The 24435-nt window shown below is 40.1% G+C and overlaps 1 protein-coding gene across 1 annotated transcript in view; it reads right to left on the bottom strand.

The window, feature by feature from the left end:
* The window catches only part of SPRED1 (sprouty related EVH1 domain containing 1), a 58464-nt gene extending 35647 nt beyond the window's left edge, over positions 1–22817 (bottom strand). Inside the window, exon 1 of the mRNA XM_066321434.1 lies at positions 22217–22817. Coding sequence (XP_066177531.1) covers positions 22217–22245 — 29 coding nt within the window. The 5' untranslated portion in view covers positions 22246–22817. The remainder of the gene's footprint in view (positions 1–22216) is intronic.
* Between the last annotated feature and the right edge of the window lie 1618 nt (positions 22818–24435).

Consider the following 24435-nt stretch of genomic DNA (forward strand, 5'->3'; position numbering starts at 1 on the left):
TGTAAATTCAATAATACTGGGAGGAATGGATAAAAGACTTTTTTAGTCAGTAAGTTATTAAAAATAATAATACTGATAGAACTGATTATTTGAACTGTCACCGCAATTTTAGATACCATTAAGTAGCTAAATCCTTGTAGCTCAGCCTTGTTCTCTTCACCCTTGTGTTGACTGGGAAGTGTTGTGTGCCTAATACTCAATCCAACCATCTGTAAGAGGCACTTTATTCAGAAGATTGAATAAAAACCTAATATTGCCTATTCTACATAAAAAGATGATAAAAAAAATACCAAACAAAAACCCAGCTGTTTCTTTAGAAAGCACCAAAAAGAAATATGCCAGAACTCAAGTAACCAAAGTCAAGTAATAGATGCTTCAAAAGTCAGTGACATTAAAAGAATGGGGGGGGGGAGATAAAAGGTTTTATAAATTGTCTGCTGCCAAGTAAGTTAAAGTAGGGTGAAAAAGAAAGGAGGACCAAAGAGAAAGAAGGGATGCAGGAAAAGTAGGAAAGAGAAAGGAAATGGTATCTCCTTTTCCCAAACAAGAAGCAGATACATAAGGAAAAGCTAGGTGCCCTTCATCAACGACAAGCATAATCACAGTGCACATCACTGTTCAACACGCAATTGTTATGCTGTGGCTTTCTATAATACACTGGATTAAAACGGCAGTATAAAATCTTGTAGCCAAATTTAAATTAGGAAAAAAATGGTTAGATTGGTTTCAATTTAAAAAGCACAGAGTAGGACAGAATTTATTAATTTATAATTGTATATTGATTAAGTAATTTCCAGCAAATACAAGTTATTGTATCAAAATCTATACCATAGTAACAGTTTTAACAGATGGAAAACTGGTAAGCGTCATGAAGAAGTGGAAAGAATGGTTTTAAGAAGCATTTCCAAAGAGTAAGCAGAGACAGCTGGAAATGCAGAGCAATCACATTTCTTTTAATCTTTCCTGAAACTACTCTCTGCAGCATGATCTCAGGAGGTCCTTTAACAGAGAGTTGTGAGAGAACACAAAAAACCTGACAGTTCTACACAATCTCCTGCTAATAAAACCAAGGCAACTTGCATACCTATACTCCAATTGTTGTTATAAGCACTTTAAGGTAATATGATCTGGCACTATTGTCAGAAGCACTCTCCCATCCTTCTCTTGCCCATATTATTTATCTCTACCCTGCACTTTCTCCACTGCTTCTACAGCTTTGCAGTGACCAACACTGGGAAAGCTGATGCGAATCAAGAATAATGCAGAAAAGAAAGAGCAACTTCAATCCAGAACAATCATCCACCCTTGATCAGTAAATTAAACCCAGTTGGAGTTTGCTTGCTTATCTACATTACCTATGTATTGAGATTAAAACATAACTAACAATATCAACACCCAGGATTTAAGTCACAAAGTTTGGCATATTTGACCCTTTACTGCAGTATAAACCTAAAGACAAAATCTAATGATCATGCTTTTTGGCTTCATATGGGAGGAATTATGAGGACCAAACATGCAAAAAAGTAATGGAAAAAAATGTTCTTCCTCCCAAGAAACATATACTTTCTTTGAATTCTTACTCTGAGAGGTTTTGGCCTTCCTCGTATTAGTAAAGTCCAGTTTACATGCTGACAAAACAATTTCCTTTATGTAATGACAGAATACACAAAAGGAAAGCACTCTTGATTCCAGACAGTGCAAAGGGATTAACTCCAGTACACAAAAAACAGGTAATCTGAACACTAAAAAGGTCACCCCTTAATGTAGTGAGAGCAACCACAATTTTCAAGAAATACAATTGAAAATACATCACAAGAAGAGAATCAATTATAAGCACATATAACCTGCATGTAGCGTTAAATCTGTGTATCATTAATCCATGCAAAACCAAATGTTTTCACTGCAAATATAAAAGAAACAAGTATTACTGTTCTGCACATTAAAACATTGATACAGCCTATATAACCAAGCTTTTACACTAATAAACCAATAATTTCCCAAAAAATTAGCACTAAAGATAGTAGTCCTACTGTATGAATTTAGAAGTCTGAACACAAACTACCGTAAGTCTCAGGAAGGGTTAGGAGTATTCAGTCTGGATCTTTTCACTGGAAAGGAATTATAGCAGCCTCTGTTTGGAAGAAGTTTAATATATACCAAACAAATGTGATTTGCCTGAAGTGATTCATCACCTCATCTTCATTGATGCACAGTCACCAATACTCAAGGAAATATCACCCAAAAAAGGTTTTAAAATAGAAAAGTAGCCTTTAAAAACAACCAAGAAAAAAAACCACTTGGCAACTGAACCTTTTCTGCTCCAAAACATTTGTTCACAATAAAGAAAAACAAAAACTGATAAAGTGACCATAGCATTAAGTAACTACTTGTAAAGCAGATGCTTTAAATTGCGATTAGTCAGTTTATTGGTAGAACATGTTTTCCAAACTACAGTACTACTGGCATCATGAACCACTTTTGCTTGTAACCACTTTCCCCACCCCCACCCTCAGCTCCTGCATTATTTTTATGCCAAGCACATAAGGGAGAGGAAATACAAATCTCCTCTCTACAAAAGAGGAAGAAGGAAAAAAAAAAGCCCCAAGTATGAAAACCCAACAAGTTTTGCAGCTATTCATCGTTTAATAAGGATCATTATTTACAAGAAGTTATTCAGCATTTGTTGAGAATGCAAGGAAATAACACAAAATCCATGGATTCCAAACTTTAAACATTGGGTTTCAGTAAACTGCCACGCAAAAGAAAACAGATTGCACTCATGTAAGCATTTTGACACAGACAGACAATCCATCTCCAGGAGACAAATTAAAGGGTGATGCTCCATTGAAGAGTTATGTGATAGGAGTACACTGTACAATGCATAGCACATAAATGCTATGTAGATCTCTCATTTTTTGAATTCCTTATTAATTACAAGATTATTCATAGGAGATGTCTGAGCAGCCATAAATGTAGAGCTCTATCAGTGATTCAGCATCTGCAGGTCTGCAGCAAAAATTATGTGCTTTTATGGGATAATGGAAAAGCAGCTAAACCTTTCCACCTAAATCCAGCCTGAATGCCTACCCCTTTCTTCACCAGTGTTGGGGTCAGTTCTCCTACCTCCTTTGTGATAACTTAAATCAGCATACAGCTGTAAAGAGAACAGGTTGTGCAGAAAACCCATCCTCCCAAAAAGATTGTTCTGATAGGTCAGTGCCCCAACTTACCTTCAGTCACGTGCCTCATTCGTCTAGGGCCAAGGCTGTGTAGTTGAATGAAAACTATGCCCTTCATTGGCAGCTCAAAACTACTTCATAATTAGAAATGCAGTTTATATAGGTTTTTAAAGACTTATCCAAAATATTCATTTTAGGAGACGCACGTATGAATAAATTTCTTTTTTATCCACAGGAAAGCCACAGAAGTTGCTCTATAGTCTACACAAATTTTTAAATTCTAAATAGACTGCCCTCTCATTGTTTACTACTTTAACTCAGTAAAGCAGTAAAGATTTCAATCAAACTGAAACTGATGACCAACATCCTAGCCATTTGTTTAACAGAAAAATCTATTTGTTCCTCCGGTACACTCTGGGGAAAAAAAGCATTACCTCTTTGCTTTGAGGGACCCAGAAAGCAAGAAAAAAATTTCTGTTGCATTTGGCATATTTCAATCACTGTAGATCTATTTATACACATACTTGCTAGGTGTGAACCCTAGGAAAGTCTCATTCAGTCAGAATACTGCTACAGCAGTATTTTCCAGATAAAGTCAGTAGTACATACATTCAGTTGAATGTAGAATTTGAAAAAGACGGAAATTAAAAACAAAAAAAAAATCAAGCCCTTATTAACTTCACACAGCTAGAGGCTGAGAGCACCACAGCCTTGTTTCAGACATGAAATAAACACTTTTATAATTTTAAACTGAAATGATTATTTTAAGTCTATTATGCATTTACTTTTCATACTCATATTCCAGCTTCCTCAGCAGCACACACACAGTTAAAACCTGACACTTATTAGAATAGACTTCTGGTGGGAAGTGCTAAGAATTCACCCCACTGCCTACCAATCTATCCAGAAATCTGTTCTCACTCCTACTTCCTCCTGTCTGTTCCCTTCTGAAACAGCAGTAGGGGGGGTTGGGAGTTTGCCTTTCCTCTACTGGATCACAGTTGTGTACATGAACTATACCAGACCATATGACAATCTCTCTCAATTCCTAAGAGGCAAAACAAGCTTCCTACCAAGGCAATCTGAAGAGAAGCAGGTAAGAGCGAGAGCCTACAGATACCAGTGTCCACACGCCTGTGTTCACAGAGACCGGTTACTACGTCTATGTCTGATGTAACAAGGCGGAAGTACAGAAAACGTTACTTCAAGAGCAAGAGCAGCCCTGTCCATACTCACAGAAGCACGCTCCAGCTTCTATCTAGCTGCCTACATGCAACTTCAAGTGGTCCGGAGAAAAAACAGATGCAGGTGTATTGTTTAGCATGCAGAAAGGCTTTGACATAAAGAAAACTACTGTACTGAAGTAGAAACAGTGCCTGTTTGACAAGCAATGCATGCAGAGGATAACCCCACTGCTGGAAAGTGAGACTAAAGAGAAAGGTTAGAATCTGAAAAGAAACTTCCATGGCTGCCTGGAATCTTCCAGAAAAAAACAGGCTGATCAGAAGCATAGTGAAGATGGATTCTCCTTTCATGAAGGGAAAGCATTAAAGTTTTACTGAACACCAAATTGCAAAAATCCAGTAGGAAAACCACTCCAAGACACAGCACCTGAGGAGATACTCCACTATTCACTGTCAGTGAAGAGCTGGTAAGATACCCAAAAGGGCCCAGCCTTTAGATCCATGAAACCTGTGTTTAACTCTGGTAAAACCAGAATTGTCTGATCAAACACACTGAAATACGATCTTGCTCATGTTCTTTTCTGGAAAGCTAAAAATTATTTTTACAGAGATATTATTTTCAATCTAATAAATGAATAATTTTACAACATTTTACAACAGCTTTTAGCCCAGCAACCAAGTTCTTGTGTAAAATAGTACAAAATTTTGTAAACAGTTTTATACTAGGTTTTAGGGTATACAATATACATGAGCGTGCAAGAAGTGACTTGACAGAAAATAGTTCCCTCAGGTGGACCTGTGTAATTTTTACGTTTTAGTTTAATTCAACTAGAATTTGAACTAAAATTTAGTTTAATTCAATGTAGAGTCATTGTATCTATATAATAACACAGTTATCTAATTTTCCTATTTAACTTTTTTTGCTCACTGTTATGTTCTTAAATTCTTTACTGCCACATAGACAGTTACTGAGAAAACAAAAAGTAGCTTTACTAGAGGGAACAGGGACCAAAACTGAAGTGGCAGAAGGCACTGCCTATAACTTGCCCTGAAGAAAATGAAAGCCACTAGAGGCAAAGGACTGCCAAGTAGCTGGAGATACATCCAGGATCTACCTATATTGAAACACTACTGCAATAAAGACCAATAAAACTAAACCAGATTTCCATTGCATCATTTCTTCATCAATATCTACACAATGTGGAAACAGACATGGGTCACTCAGCGTAAGAACTGCATAATCGTCTGCCTTTAATTTATAAGTGTTAACGCACCTGTAACATGCAACCAATGACCAGTGACATTTGATACACTAATACCAGAAGTGTTATTGTAAAGAACCATTAAATCCTCGTGTTAAGGTTAAATATTCATCCCTCTCAATTCAAGAGATTGTACATTTCACTCTGTCCACATTACAGTAAAAAAAGTACACAAACAATAAAGAAATAAGACATTTTAACAAAACCCCAAAGCACTAAACTAAGAAGAAGCCTGACCACATAAGTATTTCCCTTAGAGAGAAAAAGTCATCTTCTACTGAAACAATGCTCTAGATATGATGGAGGAGTCATATCCCAGTCACATTCCCAGAATACCAAACGAAAGTAATTTTCTTTTCATTGCTAAGCAGCTAGGAAAAGATGACACCTTTTTATTTTCTTGGTTCTGCTTTAGGTCATAACTTCATGTTATGAAGATTAAGCATCCAAAAACCTCAAGGATTCAAATGTTAGTGGGAAGAAGTTGAAGAGTTATAACTTCCCCTCACTTAAACTTTATAATGTATACTGACTGGCAAGAGAATGTCAAAGATGCCACTAGCCTATCACATTTTCAACCTTCAGAAGACAGCTGTAAAAAATAAAAACCCGAACAACCCCAACAAAAAAAATTCACAACCCCCTTCTCCAGTCAATACCACCTTTAGTTTAAATACTAAATCTTAGAAGTCCTATAGGCAATACAGATCTGAGAAATCTCATGGAACCTCTTTAGGAATGAGGTTCTCTAATTCACACAACAATAATTTGAGAAATCTGAGGTTCAGTTAGCATCAAAAATCATTATTTCATAAGGGTTTTTCCCAGACATTATATGTCAAATAAAATTAACCCCAGAGATGTAACATGATCTTATAATAGTTTGACTAAATTACAAGTTTTAAAGTACAAAGTAAGGAGAACAGGCAATCATGAACTCAGGAAATGTACATTGCCCCATAGTCAGCTAATGGCAACTTTAATAGGATGTGATGGATTTTTCTCCACCAGGAGAAAATACTGCCTGCATTTTTGCTTCAACAACCCACGCCAGCTGACTAATGGAGTTATATTCTTGTCTCATATGAGGATGGTTACTTGCCCATCCTCTAGCAGTAGCAGAATGAAACATTAACAACAGCTGTGGGATGAACAGAAAAGCTGCTGTACTTGGTAGCCAAGACTCAAAGCACAGGCCTTTCCTCTCAAACAGTGGAGCTCATTTTCTGTCACAGGGTGATGAAAAGACACAGCATAGAATAAAGCCACTTTTAGGGTCTGAAGTAGCTAACTGAAGGTACTTTTAAGGAGTAATATATCTTCATGAGAAAAAAAGGTAAAGGATTCACAGAAATTAAAAATAGAGTATTTGGATAGGTAAGAGCCCTTGGGAGCTTAGAAGTTGTTGCTGAAGAGGAATACCAGTGGATCCAGACAGGTTTCTTTAAACAACACTTATCAAATACTATTAAACATCAAACTCTTTAGCTCGGCATTCTAACAATCCTAATCGTAGCAGACCAATCCCAAAGAAACATTCCTGCCATGCTACTGAATAATCAGCATATGCCTGCAACTAGAAACATCTTTTTATGCAAACACTTGGGCTTCAGTCCTGCAAAAATTTAAATATATCACTCTGAGTAGACCTACAGATCTCTGTGGAAGTCTGTAGAGTTTATCACACACATAAAATCTAACACATATTTATAAGTCTTGCAGGATAATTGCTTTTGGCAGAATATAAATAACATTGCTCTAATGTGTTTCAGCATCATGGTCTCCTGCTTTAAGAGCCAGACATTCTGCTGAAGCCTGTCATTCTTCATACAAAGAGTGGCAGCTGTATAGCCCACAGAGACATTTAAACTTCTCTTTGCATTTTCTTTAAAGTTTCAGAATAGTGTTTGGGCATTCTTTTAAAGTAGCAAGAAAGCTAACAAGTGAAGCCGATAAAAATTGCCTAAAAATGTTTTCTTACTAGTGCCATGGATACCACTGGTAGGGCTGGAAGCACTTCTTAGACAAACTACCTATAGCTTCCAACAGTGCCAAACAGAACATCAGTTAGGCTGAGGAGTTTACTAGGTATTTTTTCCAGAACTTGCACTAGCCAACAAGGGAATAATTCAATATAGGAAGCAGTCTTAATAAAGGATTCTAATGTTTACTGTACTATATACTTCAATGAAACACCTTAAAAATCTGCTACAAGAAGAGCTTTCAAATGGCAAGACAGGCATCTGAAATAATTTTAGAAATTTAATGCCAGCAGTTTGCCTAATTGATTTTTAAATGCATACCTAAAACTAGGATTTCTCTCCTTGTCAGTCTCTCTTTTTCTTCCAGTATTGTCTTACTGTCTCTATTGCCTTTCATTTCAACTTCTAACAAGGACAGACAGGAGCAAACAAAAGTAGCTTCAGGTTCCACCAATGCAATTGAGAATTAAAAGAATGATACACATCACCTAATGCAAGCCCCAGCTGGAACAGCAGACCTGTCTTGGCAGAAGGTCCCGCTCTAATTAGGGGAAAGGAATAACTATATTTTGTAGACATAGGTAGCCCTTAGAGCAGCTTTACTTTTGCCCTTTCATGCTCCTGCCCTTATTTTCATTCGATACCTTCTTCTCTCTAATACCACCTTGAATGAGGATTTTACAGCTGAGGAAATTAACAAAACCAGCCCTGGTATAATTTAACTGTAGTCCAACAACAAAAAAATGTAATTTAAAACAGCAGCTCTCTCAAACCCATATGAATTCACATTTGTAGTCAGTATCGCCTTTGCCCAAATAATCAGTTAGAATTTCCTTGAATTCAACTGATTTCCATTAAGCATTTTTTTTGTGTGTACAAAAATGACAGATCTACAGTTAAGTGGAACACAGAAGTAAATTTTGAAGTACCTAACTTTCAACCAGTAAATCCTTTGTGCCTCAATCGTATCTAGTGTAAAGCAGCATCTATAAATACTCCAAAAAACAAACTACACAAAAAAGCCCAACAACAAAAACCCAACCAACCAACCAAACAAACAAGAAACCCACCCAGTTTCCAAGTTATTAATGAATAAGTCTTGGCTGAATGGATACTGGAGGAAAGCAACACAGGCAATCTCCCCCTTACTTCATGAGGTCCTCGTTCAAGGCCAAAACCCAAGAGCACCAGCACCTCCCAATCCCTTTCTCTATCTGCTAAAACATCACCTTAACATCAGAAAGCAAGCAGCTGACACTGACATGACCATAACTTCAATGCATTTCCTAATGAAACTGAATTGCTAAGTTCTTCTCTAGAACATTATGCTTACCATTTTCCCTTGTTCACATGGTTCTTGCAAGTCAAATGGTTTCAAAAAAAGAAATACCAATGCAGTACACAGACACTGAAATACCTTCATTTAGATAAGACTAATTTCAAGTTCTACCATCAAGCATGAACAGCCAGTTACATCAAAAGATTAAAACTGCATAAACTGGCATAGCAATTTCAGTTCACTTGAACTTACATATGCCTGAAAACAGACTTCAATTACAAACAGATAAATGCCCCAAAACTAACTTTCTGCTAAGGTCAAATGAAGCCCTACCAAACAACCATGTGGTAAATTTCCCCACCAAAGAATCCAGAAAGAAACAACATATTTCAGCTCAAACCTCCTGATGAGGAAACAGATGCATATGGAATTCAACCAAGTTCCATAGCAAATGGAAAAGTCAGAGAAAGGATGTCAATAAAATTTTTTGCAACTCTTCTGTTTTTACATAAAGCAGATAATTTTCAGGTAACAGAAACATTAGGAAGTTAAAATAATAAAATATAGTACTAAATCATTATTCATTTGTGATGCTCTTGGAACACTGTCCAGATATTAATGGCATCTCTGAACATCTTCAATGTCTATTGAGTTTCTCAGACATTTTCGAAGGGACAGTTCCAATCTCCCAGAAATGAGAAACCATAGCTAACCCCTCTGTAGTCCTTCAACAGTTCTAAATCATCATCTGCCTTGTCACAACTTCCCCAAACCATTTCAAACCACAGATCTGTTTTACCATTAAAAAGCAAACAAGTGAGCATTTAAGTTCAGTAGATTTAAAATAAATCTACTCCCACTCTCTCTCATTAACTGATTTCAACTGTAAATTTGCTCTAGTTACTTGAAGAAGGGACTATTAACTACATAGAGACAAAGTTATTTTGTGTGTCAAAATGACAGCACCAGTACTCTTACATTTAGTGAAACTGGATTTGTCAGTGTTGATTAAACACAGTGTATTAATGGAATTCTCTTTTATTTCTGTTTTAAATGGCTAGTGTACTTATACAACTGTAGTTTATTCTGAAATACCCAAACCAAACCCTCAAACCTACCCTGAAGAGTTAAGTATTTCAAATTATGTAGGCTATTCAGAAACCTTTATAACAGACCCACCAATAGCACACATCAGGTACATCATTACAAATCTTCATACTGTTTGGGGGAGGGGGCACCTACTTACATCTCTTTTAAAAAACCCATAGAATTATGAAGACCTGCTTGCGAGTACCCTTTTCTGTGTACTTTTACAAAGGAGCAACAATTTCAGGACCCTTCAGAGCCACAGATAAATAACTTTGTGTAATCTCAAGGAGTATGATTAATACTGAATTCAACTTCTGCGGATCTTGGAACCTCACTTTGTAGCAGTCAAGAGTGAGCAACTGCAGTGCAAGGCTAGTACTGGAAGGAATAAAGCACACACACACACACACCATTTTCCTTTGTGAAGAAAGAAAATGGTACATAATGGAGCTTGAGAGACTGAAGATTAATGAACCTAAGTTTATCATTAGGAAAAATCAAACCTTAAAACAGAGATAGACAGATGGAATACATAAACCTCCCTACCTGCACTGCCAGACGCTAGAGCAATTTCTGATCATACTGTCATGGAAGTTAAAGGCATACAAACAGTAGCTGGTTATTTAAACTGTGAGGACTATTGATCTGAGCTTCTTGTGATCTACTGGAATATTGCGTGAAGAAAGGGTTAGACCAAAAGATTTTCCTATTTTTTGTCCAGCATTGTTATTGACAAAGGACAAATCCCAAAGACAAACAAGAATACATCCTGACAAAATTATTTGCTGAGTTATAGTAAGACCTCATTGCAGAGGAAAACAAAATCACTCCTTTGGAGAACACCATTTCCCAGCGTAAATAAAGCTAACAGAAGTTATATCCTACTGAAAACATGACACAACCAAAATTTTTTATGGTTAATGATAAAAGATTCAACAGCATCTTTCATTTCAACTGTTAAGACTGAATTCCACAGGAATCAAATACACTGTTTTATTCTTCAGACAAAATAAGGGAAGCCAAATAGTAACAACACCAAAAAAAAACCACCTCTCACCAAATACACATCATGGACATTAATGCTGTAACTGGAAAATGAGTTATGTTTTCTCCACTGTAAAATACATAGATATAAGTGAAGAAACAAAAAATACAGAAAGCAAATTATTTCTACTGTAGGATACTACAATTTCTGCACTACAGATTGTAACTGCCTTTAAAACAAACTGTGAAGCAATCTCAGAAAAGCTGACCAAAATCACACTCGCCCTTGAGAAGCATCACTTGATCCTTCCTCCTTTGCCATGTGAAACACAATTAAGATCTCTACTGAAACAATCTTTTACTGAAGTACATGGCAGAGATTTGGATCATCATGCCTTATTTGGGATGCTAAGTTGATCCAAGCTCATACTGAAAGGAGCATGAGGATCTTAAAACTAACTAAAAAGCTCTTACTTCATCCATTGAGCTTCAGTTGTGGGGCTCAAGCTCAAGCAGCATAGATTTGCCAAACGGTACAAAAGCCAATTCTGTATCTGCCAAGAGCCACTCAGGCCTAAAAAACCAGCTGAAATAACAGACTTGCTAAACTTATTTCTAGTTATTCCTCAAGTCTAATCCATACATTTTGGTTTAGTTCCAAGAAGGAGCTATACATGTAACTGTAGTTCTACTTCAGAAAAATTTGTTTGCAAATATCAAAAAAGTTGAATTTTCTGTCTAAGCAGAGAAATGACTCAACATTGACTATCAACATTTCTGTAATGTCTTCTTTCAGTGATGAAAAGAGGATGAACTTGTAGCCTGTGGGAAGCATTCTCTCCTTCTACAGCAAAGGAAACACATGTTTTTATTCAGGTTATGTTTTTATTGTTCCAGAGTGGTAAAAGAGAAGCTTCTTGCTAGCACTGCTCAAGGGTAAAACCCTGGTACTAAGACCTGTAAAGATGCTCAGTGGGCCAGTGAAATATCTCCAAGAGACACTAACCAGTGGCTTACTTTCCAAAGAAGCTTTTCATGATAATCTGTATGAGACCACTAATAAGAAAATACTCAGAAAAAATGCTTCCTAAAAACAAAGCAAAATCTATGAGGATGGCTAGAAACCCACACACTTCAAAACATGGAAAAGATACATCACTTTCAGCAGTTAGAAAACAATCAAATGAAAAACAAAAACCCACAAAGAATCAAAATAAAATAATTAATGCAAAAAACTAGTTTTTAAAATGTACAGTAAAGAAGGAAAGAAGGGAGAACCTGAAAAAGCTCTAATTAGCCAACTAAGCTTATCAGTTTTCCCCTAGTTAACCACAGCTTACTCCAGAACAAGGAAAATAAAAGGCCTCCACAGGAAATTACACTATACTAAAGTACAGCACTCTAAATTCATGTGTTGTTCTGGAATAGCTTCCTTGAATAGATCTGTTCTTCATCCACAATTCAACTAAGAGATGAAGAAGAGCTCATGTTTTCTACCTTGCTTCAGGGGAATGAATGTGGACATGTTCTCCTTGTGCAGGATTTGCAGGTAGGATTAACAGAGAAATGAAAGCTTGTGAATTCATGCACCGTCAGCCCAGGTAGCTCGAAGAAAACCAAAATGAGGTTTGTGTCAGTGACAAACACACATTTGCTCAAGCATCTCCTTTACACTATGCAGAGCATCCCAAATATATGATGGAATATACTTAAAAGTATATGGTAAGGCAAGACTGCTTCACCTTCTGAAACCATTAACACAAAGTCATCTTCAGCCCTCAAGACAACCTGAAAACAGGGAAGCACGAAATGCCATAACAAGACTCCCTCGGCCTGCCCACAGCCAAGAGGCTGGGGTGCAGGTATGGTCACAGACTCAGTTTTCCATGCCCGAGGCAGATGCTTAACTGATTTCTGCAAATCCTCCATTACCTAACATGGGTTGTTAACATGCACAATTCTTCTGCATCACCATAGTAACAAAGCATGTACATTTTAAGGTGCATATGGGGGCTCTTCTAGAGGATGTGTCAAGTTGAATACACCTAAGACAATATAAGATATTTTAAGCTAGCCCCGTTCTGTACAGATACAGAAAGCATGAAAGTACTTTGCTAGAGATCATCACAAGACTGCTCAAGCAGTGGTTACACATCCATTAAAAAGTTTTCTGGAGGCTGAAAGAAGTAGCAGGTGAAGCAAGATTCTGTCCAGACACTTAACGGTCTTAATGCATTAAAACAACTGTATAATTAATAATGGCCTGATTTACACACACTAACTTCTTTTCGAACCACAGAGCACAACACAGTAAAAGATTTTATCAACACAGTTTACCCACAAGTTTCCCCCCCTTCCCCGAAAAAGGAAAAAAAAGATCCAAATAGAAAGCATAATTACTCATCAAAAATCTTGAGCAACTGGCATTTCCATATCAATGACAGAGGCAAGTACCTTTCACTTACAGGCCTGAACTATGACACCATTCCTATAGGATACACACCACAGAAAACCCAGGGTTAATGGCAACCCTTACATTAGGTGTCTCCACAGAAAATAAGTCCATGCATTGTTAACAGTCTCACTGGCACTCTGTGATTTGCCACATTGTGATCCATGTGTCTAGCGGGCATGACTTCTCATAACAGATGCCACTACCGCCTTAAAAGAACCAAACCAAAATAAAGTTCAACACAGCAAATGTATTATTCCCTCAAATAAACTTCTCAAAAAACTAGAGACAGGTTACAAACGGGTGGGGGAAAAAAAAGCCCAACACCAAAACTCTAACTTTCAGATAACAATTAAGAAAATCACGTTAGCAGAAAGAAGATAAGAAACAGCATGCTACAAGTCTGGATGCAATTACACCAATATTACCAACATTTGAAATACTCCCATAGTTGAAATCTGAAGAATAAAGACTAAAATCAGACTAAACTCAAGAAACAAATCAAAACAGAAAAACCCCTAACAAATCTTCCAGAATACTGCTTTGCTTTTCAGTATTAGCATTTATAGAATTTTAATGCTTATTAAGATGCAGAACCACCTGTGCATGACCAGAAGACACCATCCTCCTCTCTTGCACAGGAGGAGAAGTAAATGAGGCAAGGGGTCGAAAAAAAGAAGGTTTGAGAGCAGAACTGAGGCAATCTGATTATAACCCTGTATCTGTCTTATTACCAAGATCATCAAAATTCATACAACCTGGTCACATGGATTGTATTTGCAAAAAAAAAAAAAAGTCTCAATTCTCAAACTCAAAAATTGTCAAGTATTTTATTTTACAACTTTGTATCCCCTTAGCATACTCATTATGTACAACTGGTACCAGCAATCAATTTCTTCTTAAAAATCTTCCAAAATTAGAAACAGCAATGCCAAGATTTTTTTGCATCATCAGTAGCACAGTCATACATCAGTAGCACAGATCAGGATTATTTGAATCACAAGTGGAACTTGTAATGAGATAGTTAACTACTCCCTGAAGAGGGCACAAACATACCTATCCCAAAGTCTATCCTACTATGAAACTTCCAAATTATTGTTGGTCCTAAAGCGAGCAAAGCCCAGTGATTATCAACACTAACTAATGCTTACAAACGTATACCTTTGTTACATAAGGTCAGCTCCATACACAGATTAAGAAAAGCCTCAAAAATTCCCATTTTAAATGTACAAATCTCATCTCTAAATCCTGAATTAGCTTCTTTACACCTTTTAAAAATGCATTCCTGTTCAAGGTTCAACATATACCAGCCTCAGTCACAGGCCTCATATTAAGACATGCTGTTCTGGGATCCAGAAAAAGCACACCACACACAGAAAGGAATACCCAGGGCTCAGAATACTTTATCACATCTGAGAGGCTAAAAAGTTTCTAAGAAGCTACATAAAAATTCCTAAATCGGAGGAGGCACTATACTCCACCTTTCACTACCCTCACTTAATCCCTTCAAAAGGCTAAGGAGAGAGAAATCACTTCTGCCCTCAAGGTTTATACCACTTCACCAAAAAAGTTCTGCACAATTTAAGGAATAAAAATGCCTGGCAGGAATCTTCACTGACAGCTACATCTTGCCAGTTCTGGGGTTATTTAGGGAACACAGTCAATCTCAGTAACAATTTTTAATAAACTTGCCATTAGATTTCAGTAATTACTTGTTTTATTAAGGAAATTCTCGATGCTTCTTGTTGGTATGCTTGTTTGATGACAGCATTTGACTTTACTTAAAACTGAAATAAATCAGTTTCATTTTTGCTTGGACAGACTTCAGTTTAGTATCTCAACTAACCAGCAGGAAAAGGGTGATTGTCAACAGCTGTCAGATCATCTTGGGAAAGGTCTATTCATTTATTACTGTTTTTCTGGAGTTAAAAAAAGAAAAAACCCAACTCTTCCACAGGCTTTAATGACACCTGCTCTTGCAAACCATTCCAGTCAAAAACTGACTTACAAAACCACGCAAGCCAAGCATTTGGGCCACAGAATTCCTTCTGGTGTTCTGAATAGGTGAGTGTTAAACTTGCTATAACAGAATTAGACTTCCTTACCTAATTAAAACATCATGAACAGCAGCAGTCAAGATACAGGAATGAATACATCTGGAGGGGGGGAGTCAGAGAGAAGGAACACATGCTATACCACCTAATTTTTAAGATAGATGTTTCAATGATACATATTTGGTGAATTCTTGCATAGTGTACAAATGAAAGATATTTCCTTCTGAACAGAAGTTTGGTATCAGACAGCAGTGCAGAATGGAACACAGCAACTGATGAAGTTTCCATGCCCTGTTTTCCCTGTTTGAATTATTTACTGTCATATGACAGTGAGTTCTTACAGAGAAAAATGCTTCTGAGTGATTTCCTTGCACAGACAGATTAATTTACTCTCATTACATTGGGACAAAATTAATAATAGTAATAACAATAGTATCATCATCATCATCATCATCTGTTTCCTCCACCTTAATTGGAGCATTGGGAGTTAAGGCCTGTGTGTAGCAAGTGAATTGTTATTTAATCAGAACCACACTTATAAACAAATTCTAGCACTCAGCGCATTTAAATGCAATTTTTTTATCCCCTAGCATCTCTAAAGACTTGCAGGTTGCTTTGGGTTTTCTTCATTTTCTTGTTCATATGTAGGAGAAAATTAAAATAATGCACTGAATATAGACAAATTAGTATCTATTTTTAAGCAAATTGATATCACTTGATATATAGCATGAACATTACTGTAAATATAAGCTTGAAAAGATCAGAAAACTCATACACTTAAAATGTCTGCTCACTTTTTACAAGTGCCAAGTGCTGTTCAATACCATCACAGTCCTATAGATTGATTCTTATTACAACTTTCAGGTAGGAGACGTACTGTGCTTATGCCAGTATGACATACCATAAAATATTTTACCATATACAAAATGTTATCACTTTATGAATGAGAAAAACCACAGGGAATAGTGACAGCCAACTGATTTTACTAGAGTACTAGAGTACAGTCTAAGCATTAACAAAAAAAACCCCCAAAACCCCCCAAAGAAAAAACAAAAAAAAACACCTTCTCTTACAGAGTACCAAAAAAAAAAAAAAAAAAAAAAAAAAAAAAAAAAAAAAAAAAGGGGCACAACAGAAGTATGTACTGCTATTGTATTAAGCCTAGAAATAGACAGCAATGCACAAAAGCATTCAGTCCTCTTCTTTCCACCAAAAAATAGGCATTGCTGAAGATAGGAGACACACCTAACAAAGTATTAGAAAACATTAAAAAATGTTGCAAATGTGTTTACATCTTACTGAATTTTAATTTGGAAACTTTGTGGCACAGTAGTTGCCCATAATTAAACAGATACCTAACAACAGAAAGTGGTTTCAGAAAGAGGCATGAAAATTTTCAAGGGAGAAGGGAGGAGCAAATTTTATATTTTTAGGGAACATTAAATTTTTGTTTGCAATCAATTCCGGCTATTCAATAACTGTGCAAATTCTGCTAGCTAAAATTTACTTGCTGAAGTGTTGTTGCACACCAGAACAAAAAGGAAAAAGAGAGAGAAATTTACTTCTTAAAGCAGCCATAAAGAAACTGAGATCCTGAACAACATGGCAACTTCCAAACATCTTTCAAATTCCTTTAAGTAACCTGTGACATGTTCTAACTGAGGAGGAAGAGTAGAAGGGAAGAAGTAAACATTTAAACATTTGAACAACAGCATTTAAGACAACAGAGACTCTATGTCCTATCATAGTCACTCTTTTTGAATCAGTAGAGTAAAAACCAAAAAAGACAAAATTATTTCCTTTGTCTCCTTTTTAAACTTGTGTTAATACTCTGAAGAGTATTTTTTATTTCTGGTGTTTGTCATAATCCCATTAAGTCATCACCTATACACACAATTTCTCCCCATATACACAAGAATGGGTAAATAACAAACAAAACTGTCAGAGTTTACCCCCTAGATGCCCTCAGCTTTAATCCTGTGACTTCTGATCCTGTCAGGATATAATCTTTTCAAGAAACATCTTTACTTTTAAAAATCACGCTGATGTCCTCACAGTCACTTTAACACATCAAGAGCGTTACATTTTAAATGAACAAACAAGGGAAACACTCAGCATTCTTGAATTCAAATATTATTGCTGGTTCCAGTTATGCTGAAATATCCAAAAGCATTTTTCTGCAATATCACAGTAATCAAGGACTGTTGCTAGGGTGAACCTTTTTTAAAAGAAAAAAGTAAAAATAACCACCCCCCCCAACTGACTCTCAGATTATGTAACATGCAAATTCAGTTTCACCTTCAAAATAGTGTCATACAACATAAAGCCAAACAGACAGCAAGAATCAGTTCATAAGGAAGAGCCTCCCAAGGACTCTACAAGCATCGTTCCCACAACTGAAAATATATCAGAATTGCAATGATTTAATATAATCAACTGGGTTAGAAGATCCTTAAAAAAAAAAAAAAAAAAAGTCTATTTACAAAGTCCTTTCATTAAGGGATGAAGAATTTCAGAGTCCATACATGCCCTGAACAGCAGAAAGAAAATTAGCCTGCTGAAAAATGTTAAAATCCTCCCAGAACTAATAAGCCCAAAGTAACAGGCATTACTTTCTGTGACACAATTTCACATTCATCTTACAGTATCTGGGCTTGTAAGACAAATTCAATACAATTCTGAAGCACAAATGAAATACAAACAGTCTTTTCCTATATATTGAAGGAAGACATGAATAAATACCTTATTTAAAAATTTAGTTCACCTTTACTTTTCCAAATCAACACTTGAGGATGTTTATAGCATCATAACCTGAGGCTGTTAAACACACAGCATTAGAATATACTGTGTTTAATTTACAATCTCTTTAATTAAATTATCTAGGAAAATTAGTATATTTATGTGGTAAAACAATCAGCATGTAACAGTCTGAATCTGTAAAAATACAGTATGTAAAAGCAACTCTGAATATGATTCAAGAGCAGTAGCATTCCCTGAAATAAAAAGCGGCCACCTGCAATACAGAGGAAAGTAAACAAGCCAGTAAAGCACTGCTCCTACTTTTCAACAGCAGCAACTACGACTCCATCTTAAGCCTGTCATCATTCATCCCTACTGAATGAGGACTACGCAGCACAACAACTATTCTGTTTTCCCTAACACTGAAATTCAGTCACATTTTGACACAGCAATTAAAACCTGCCACCAAAACAGGAATTTGGTACTCACTGATGTGCCTCCTTTAACATTATTATGTTAGGTTGCATTAGTAGTGAATTGACCAAGGAGTCCAAAAATTCTACTAATTCCTTCATTTAAAAACTGATTTGTTTTGGGAATATATTGTGTTGATGTGACCATTGTGACTGCAAAACATCACTAAGAAAAAGAATTAAAACACCTGGGGGTATAGAAGTACTTTAACTAAAACCTAACTGACAAATATAATAACATCATTACAAGAGCAAAGTAAAAATTACCAACGAAGACTCGTCAGTAGTGATTAGAATTTTATAAGGCCGCCTTCCATATGCTCATGATCAAGAAGAAACCTAGTAGTCCCTAATGCAGACTCTTAATTAATCTTTCCCATCACCAATGAGAATTTTTTTATTAACCGAGGTCAAACTCTAGACACCACAAATATTTCTATCTGACTCTGTAAAATCAAGTTTTATAAGCAAAGAATAATGCTCAATCACCAGAATATTCCTGGTAGCTACAATGACACAAAATGCATTGCAAAGTACCCGTATTCACTCTTATGTGCCGAAAGGACTGTTAATGAACTCAAGGCCATCGATGTCATCGATTCTACTGATAAAATTCAACACCGTGAACTTTTAATATACGATGAATTGCAATTTGCAAATCTGTCCTATTTTCACAAATGGTTTATCTGGCATTTCAATCATATTTCCCAGCCATTTAAAGTGACACGCTTGTTCTATGTGCGAAAGCAACCAGAGAGAAATGACGACTGGCCACGCCAAAGATGCTGTCAAAAAAAAAGCAACCAAGAAACATTTTTCTTATTTTTCTTCTGACATTTTAATAAGTGAAGTAAAAAACCCCCAAAAAACAACAACCCCCCCAATCTATTCTTTAAGAAAATGCATCTTTAATAGTGCTTTGTAAGGGTATTTATATAAGAACACATTTAGTTCTCTAGCACCACTGAATAAACTCAAAGCAAATACTGTATATGATCTTTCCTTTCTCGTATTAAGTAAAGATTAGTAATATTTCAGGTATTCTCTTAAGCTGTACTAACAACAAGCCTCCTCCACTCCATGAATGTATGATTAAGGATCACCTCAGTGTAATTGGTTAAGATAATGAAAAAGAGTACTCATGAGCAATGAACATCACCATTTTAACATTGGCAACCACAAAACAGTTACATCAAATACATTGTCTGCTCTGGGCATCCTTCATCAGTAAATTTCACTATGTTTTTTTAAATTTTCAATAAATTTAAAATCAAAGATAATGCATTGCCCTCTGAACAACTTATGCCATATTAAAAACATTTCTGGTGTTCTGATATTTCAGAGGTCTCTTAAGCCACGGCATAGGTTAAAGAGAAACTACGATTGCTAATCTGCTGTAAAAATCTCAAAGTGAACAAGCAAAAAAAAAAAAAAAAAAAAAAGAATCGCAATGTCGGTTTCTACCAATTTAGCTGTCTTCACTGTCACCTGTATTTTACAATAGGCAACATCTTCAGATGCCTCATTAGGTATGACTGACTTCCTTCTGCACCATGTTGATCTCCTGCATATGTAAGACTTTATTGCTCAATACAACGCAAATTAATCCAAATGGATTAATACACTGTCTTGAAAATATGTTCATAATAATGATTTTGATTTTCAGTATTCTATTTTGGACTCAGTATTCCCGAAGGGGAAAATATTTCAACGTTTTCTAAATAAAACTCTTCCTAGTTTATATGTAAGATGGTATAGCGAGAAGGTACTTCTGAATTAATGCTCCTTCATAGGAAAAGGACAAACATAAACCATAAAAATAAGCCTCTCTCGTCCCTCCACATGTCTCTTTACAGTGACTTCCCATGCTCGCAGCCATAAGCCCTCTTTCTGCTGCCCTCTCCGATAAACCTGCCGGCCTGGCTGCCTCTCCCTTCCCATGCAGGTCTGATCTGCGAGGCTGCTGAATGCAGACACTGTACTGCACTGTGAATGGACAGCCAGGTATTTTATGAATGGAGCGGATCACGTGCTCCCAGCACCTCCCCGAGCTGATATTTCCCACATAACTGTGTCAACAAGCAGCGAACAGCACATATTAATACAGCAGGTCCTGGAGACCTTCCGCCGCCGGCCGCGGGCCGCAGGCTGGCCCTCGGCCCGGGAGCAGCCGCTTCGGGCGCTCCGCAGGGCAGGTTCCGCCGCAGGTCAGCGGTGGTGACAGCAATTCTTTTTTCGTAATTTTTTTTTTTTTTTTTTTTATGAATGGAGATTGTGGTATGCAAATGAGAGCGATTCACAAAAAAAGGAAACATGGCGGCGGCGGCCCCAGCTCCGGCCCCGCGGGCGCCGCGGCGGCTCCCCCCGGCCCGGCTCCCCCGGCCCGCTCAGCGCCGCGGGCGGCAGCGCCCGAGCCCCGCGCCCCGCCGGCCGCCGCTCCCCGCGGGGTCCGCGCCGCTCCCCGGGGAGCCGAACGCCGCGCCTGGGGAGCGCACGGGAAGGTGCGCAGGCTTTGCTCGGAAGAAGGCAGTGAAATGGGAAATCCACCTTTCCTGCCGGAGGAGCCCCTTCCGCACCCTGCCTGTCAGCTCGGCTGCTCCCCGGCCGCTCACCGCTACCTACAGATACAATGGGCGCAGCGCTCCCTCCCCACCGCCATGGCCGCGGCCGTCACCGCATCATTCATAAAATCAGCCCGAGCAAACACCGACATCGCAAATCAGAACGCTACGGCTCCGAGACCGCAGCAATCAACTTTAAACTTCCCGACCACAAGAAAAGTTTCAAAATTCTTTATATTCCTTTTTCAACGCCATAAAGAATTCGAATGTTTTCTGACAAACATTTATCGCCTCCGACCCAAGTGTATTTCAAAGACTGATTACATGCAGGGGAATACAGCCGCACGCACACAATCTCGTCTAGATTTTCTCCAAACTAGTCACGGTAAAAATATTAAAGAGATCCTTGAACTATCCCTTTCCTCTCTGGGAGGGAGGGGGAAGGGAAGGGGGGAAAAGTTCCAAGTGCTCATAAAAAGGAAAAAGAAAAAAAAAAAAAAGGAATGGGAAAAAAAGGCTTTAGGGTAGGTTTAAGCTGTATTTACACTGACTGACTCATCCAATTAAAATTCAGGAGCAGTTTCCTGCAGGATGAAGCTCCCACACACTAGTTTCCATGTGAAATATCTACAAGTAATAGGATATTATCAGAGGTAGTACGTGCCGACACCTCTCTGGGCATTTCAGACCCATCCTCCCCCTCCAAGACACCATCGTTACCTGCACCGTTTTCTACCGGGTTTTAACTAAACCAAGCTTTTCTGGCCGGAGGCTCGTAGCCCTTCCAAACCAAGCTCCTTCACAAAGAGGGAGCTTCTGGGCTTCCATGTACGCGAGCAGAAATGCGCAGTCCGCGCAGGGGGAGGACAGCACACGTACGTGCGCGGGCAAAGGCCCCGCGGGGCGCGGAGCCGAAGCGTCGAGCCCCATCCCCATTCCGATCCCAGGGCGGCGGGGAGGGGGAGCACAGCCACTTACTCGTTAGAAGTCGCCGTCTCTTCGCTCATTTTCTCCTCACCACGATCCGACAGGCACACGGAGCAGCACCGACGCAGCCAGGGCGCAGCCAGAACTCACCAGAAACTTCACCATTGTTACCCCCCCCCCGGTCTGCCGCCCCCGGCCAGGGCACGGGCCGTGCGGTGAGTAAGGGAGGGGGGGGAAGAAGTAGGAGAGCGGTCTTTATCCTGGAAACCCGAAATCCTGTTGTCCGGCCGTGCAGCGTATTTCCCCTGTCTTTGGAGACGATGATGATGGTGGTGATGGTGAAGGTAGTGGTGCAAACAGAAGCAAAAACCAAGGATCTTCTGCTACTGAGCTGCTCCCAGTTAGAGCGGGACAGAGTTGTGGAGACAAGGGAGAGCTCCCCGCCGCAAAAAGCTGCACCGCACCGTCCTCCCGCTGCAGCTCATCTCCCGCTGCAGCCGCCTTCGCTGCTGCCCTCCTCCTCCTCCTCCTCCTGCTGCTGCTGCTGCTGCTCGGCCGCCTCCCTCCCTGCCCGCCCGCCTCCCGCGCACAGCCGGGGCAGGCGGCGGCAGAAATTCCTCCAGACACCGGAGCCGCCACAGGCCGGGGCAGGCGGGGAGGGAAGGGGAAAAGGCGGGCAGAGAGGCTCGGCGAGGATCTCCCACCCCCTCCAAAGCGACGCCGAGCACTGCGGAGGGAGGACGCGCCGGCCCCTAGGAGAAGGCTGGCGACGGGGGGAGGGAGGCGTTTTAAACCAGCCTGGGGGTGGGAAGCGGGGGGGACGGCGGAGAGCGAGGATGCGTCACGGCTGTTTGTGTGAGGAGAGGCGCGGGGAGGGAGGGGGAGCTGAGCTGCCAGGGCGAGAGAGGAGCCCTCGGCTGCAGGATGAGGGGGAGAGGAGGGAGAAAGCCCGCGGGGAAGTTCAGCGGCGGCGCTTCCTCCCCGGCAGCAACTCCATTAGCGGCCGCTGCCGCCGCCTCGGCTCCTCGCGGCCGCCCCCGCCTCCTCCTCACAGGAAAACTGGGCGGAAGCGTTGACTTCAGGCTCCTTCCGCCGCCACAGCTTGATCCAAAATAACCACGGGGGAAAGGGAGGCGGGAGAGGAGAGAAGAGCGAGGAGAGGAAAGTAATCCCCTTGACCCGCGCCCGCCACCGGACGGGCTCGCGCCGCCGCCCTCCCCGCGGCGCCCGGCGCTGCCCGACGCTCGAGTTTCCTGAAAGTAGTTCCCTCCCCCTGGCGCTGCCTCACGCGCTTCCCGGGGAGCCGCCGCCGCCGCCGCCGCACACGCACGCACGGCGCCGCGGAGGGATACGCGGGCTGTCCGCTGCCGCGCTCCTTCCTGCTCCGAGCGCGCGGGGCGCCGCTCCCGGGTCCCGGCGCGCCCGGCGGGCTCCGCTCGAAGCGGGGCCGCGCCCCGGGGCTGGGGGGAAGAGACGGGCCGCCGGTGGCCAAGGGCCCGGTTCGAGCGCCTGCAGCGGCTGGGGGGTCGGGGCGAGCGCGGCTGAGCGCCGGAGTCTCCGCCCGCGGGCTGAGCTCCCGCTCTTCTGCTACTTTTTTAAGCCGGAGTGAGTGTAGCTGAGACAGTGCGGACGTCTCCGGGGAGCGCGGGGGGCTCGGTGAAGCGGGACCCCCTGCCCGATCCCGGAGCGCCCGCCCTCAGCCCCGGGGCCCCGCTGGCAGGCGGCGCGGGGCGGCCGCAGCGGCGGGCCGGGGACAGCGGTGCCCCGTGCGGGGCTGCACCGGGCGCCTCAGACTGCGAGAGCGGGGCCCTTCGTGTCAGTATTTCTGTGACTCCCTAACGGCGGTTCTAAGGGACTGACGGCACGATAGTGTCTGTGGAAACTCGAGTTGTCCCTTTTTCTGAAAGCACGCTGAAGTGGAAGCATTTGTAGTTGGTTTAGGTAAAGCAGTGAAATCAAGAAGCAGCAGCAACCAAATCCCTTTTCAGGAACTTACACGGCAAATGTGCTGTTTGATCTGATGAAAAAGTAGAGCAGAGCTGCAGACCTAGAAGACTCAAAAATCATGGGTCAGACCATGAAGTAAATTAAGTTATAATAAAAGCTTATACTGTAGTTTTGTCTGTCGGTTGGATTTTTATTTCTTCCTTTGTCTTTGGATGCACGCTTGCCTGCTGATATATTTCATTGTCTAAACTTCATGGAGAACCCAAAACAAAGTGCTGGTGCTGCTACAAAACGTCACTTTCCTAATGCACATTCCATTATCC

This window comes from Sylvia atricapilla, chromosome 6 (genome assembly GCF_009819655.1).
Source record: "Sylvia atricapilla isolate bSylAtr1 chromosome 6, bSylAtr1.pri, whole genome shotgun sequence".
Lineage (NCBI taxonomy): Eukaryota > Metazoa > Chordata > Aves > Passeriformes > Sylviidae > Sylvia > Sylvia atricapilla.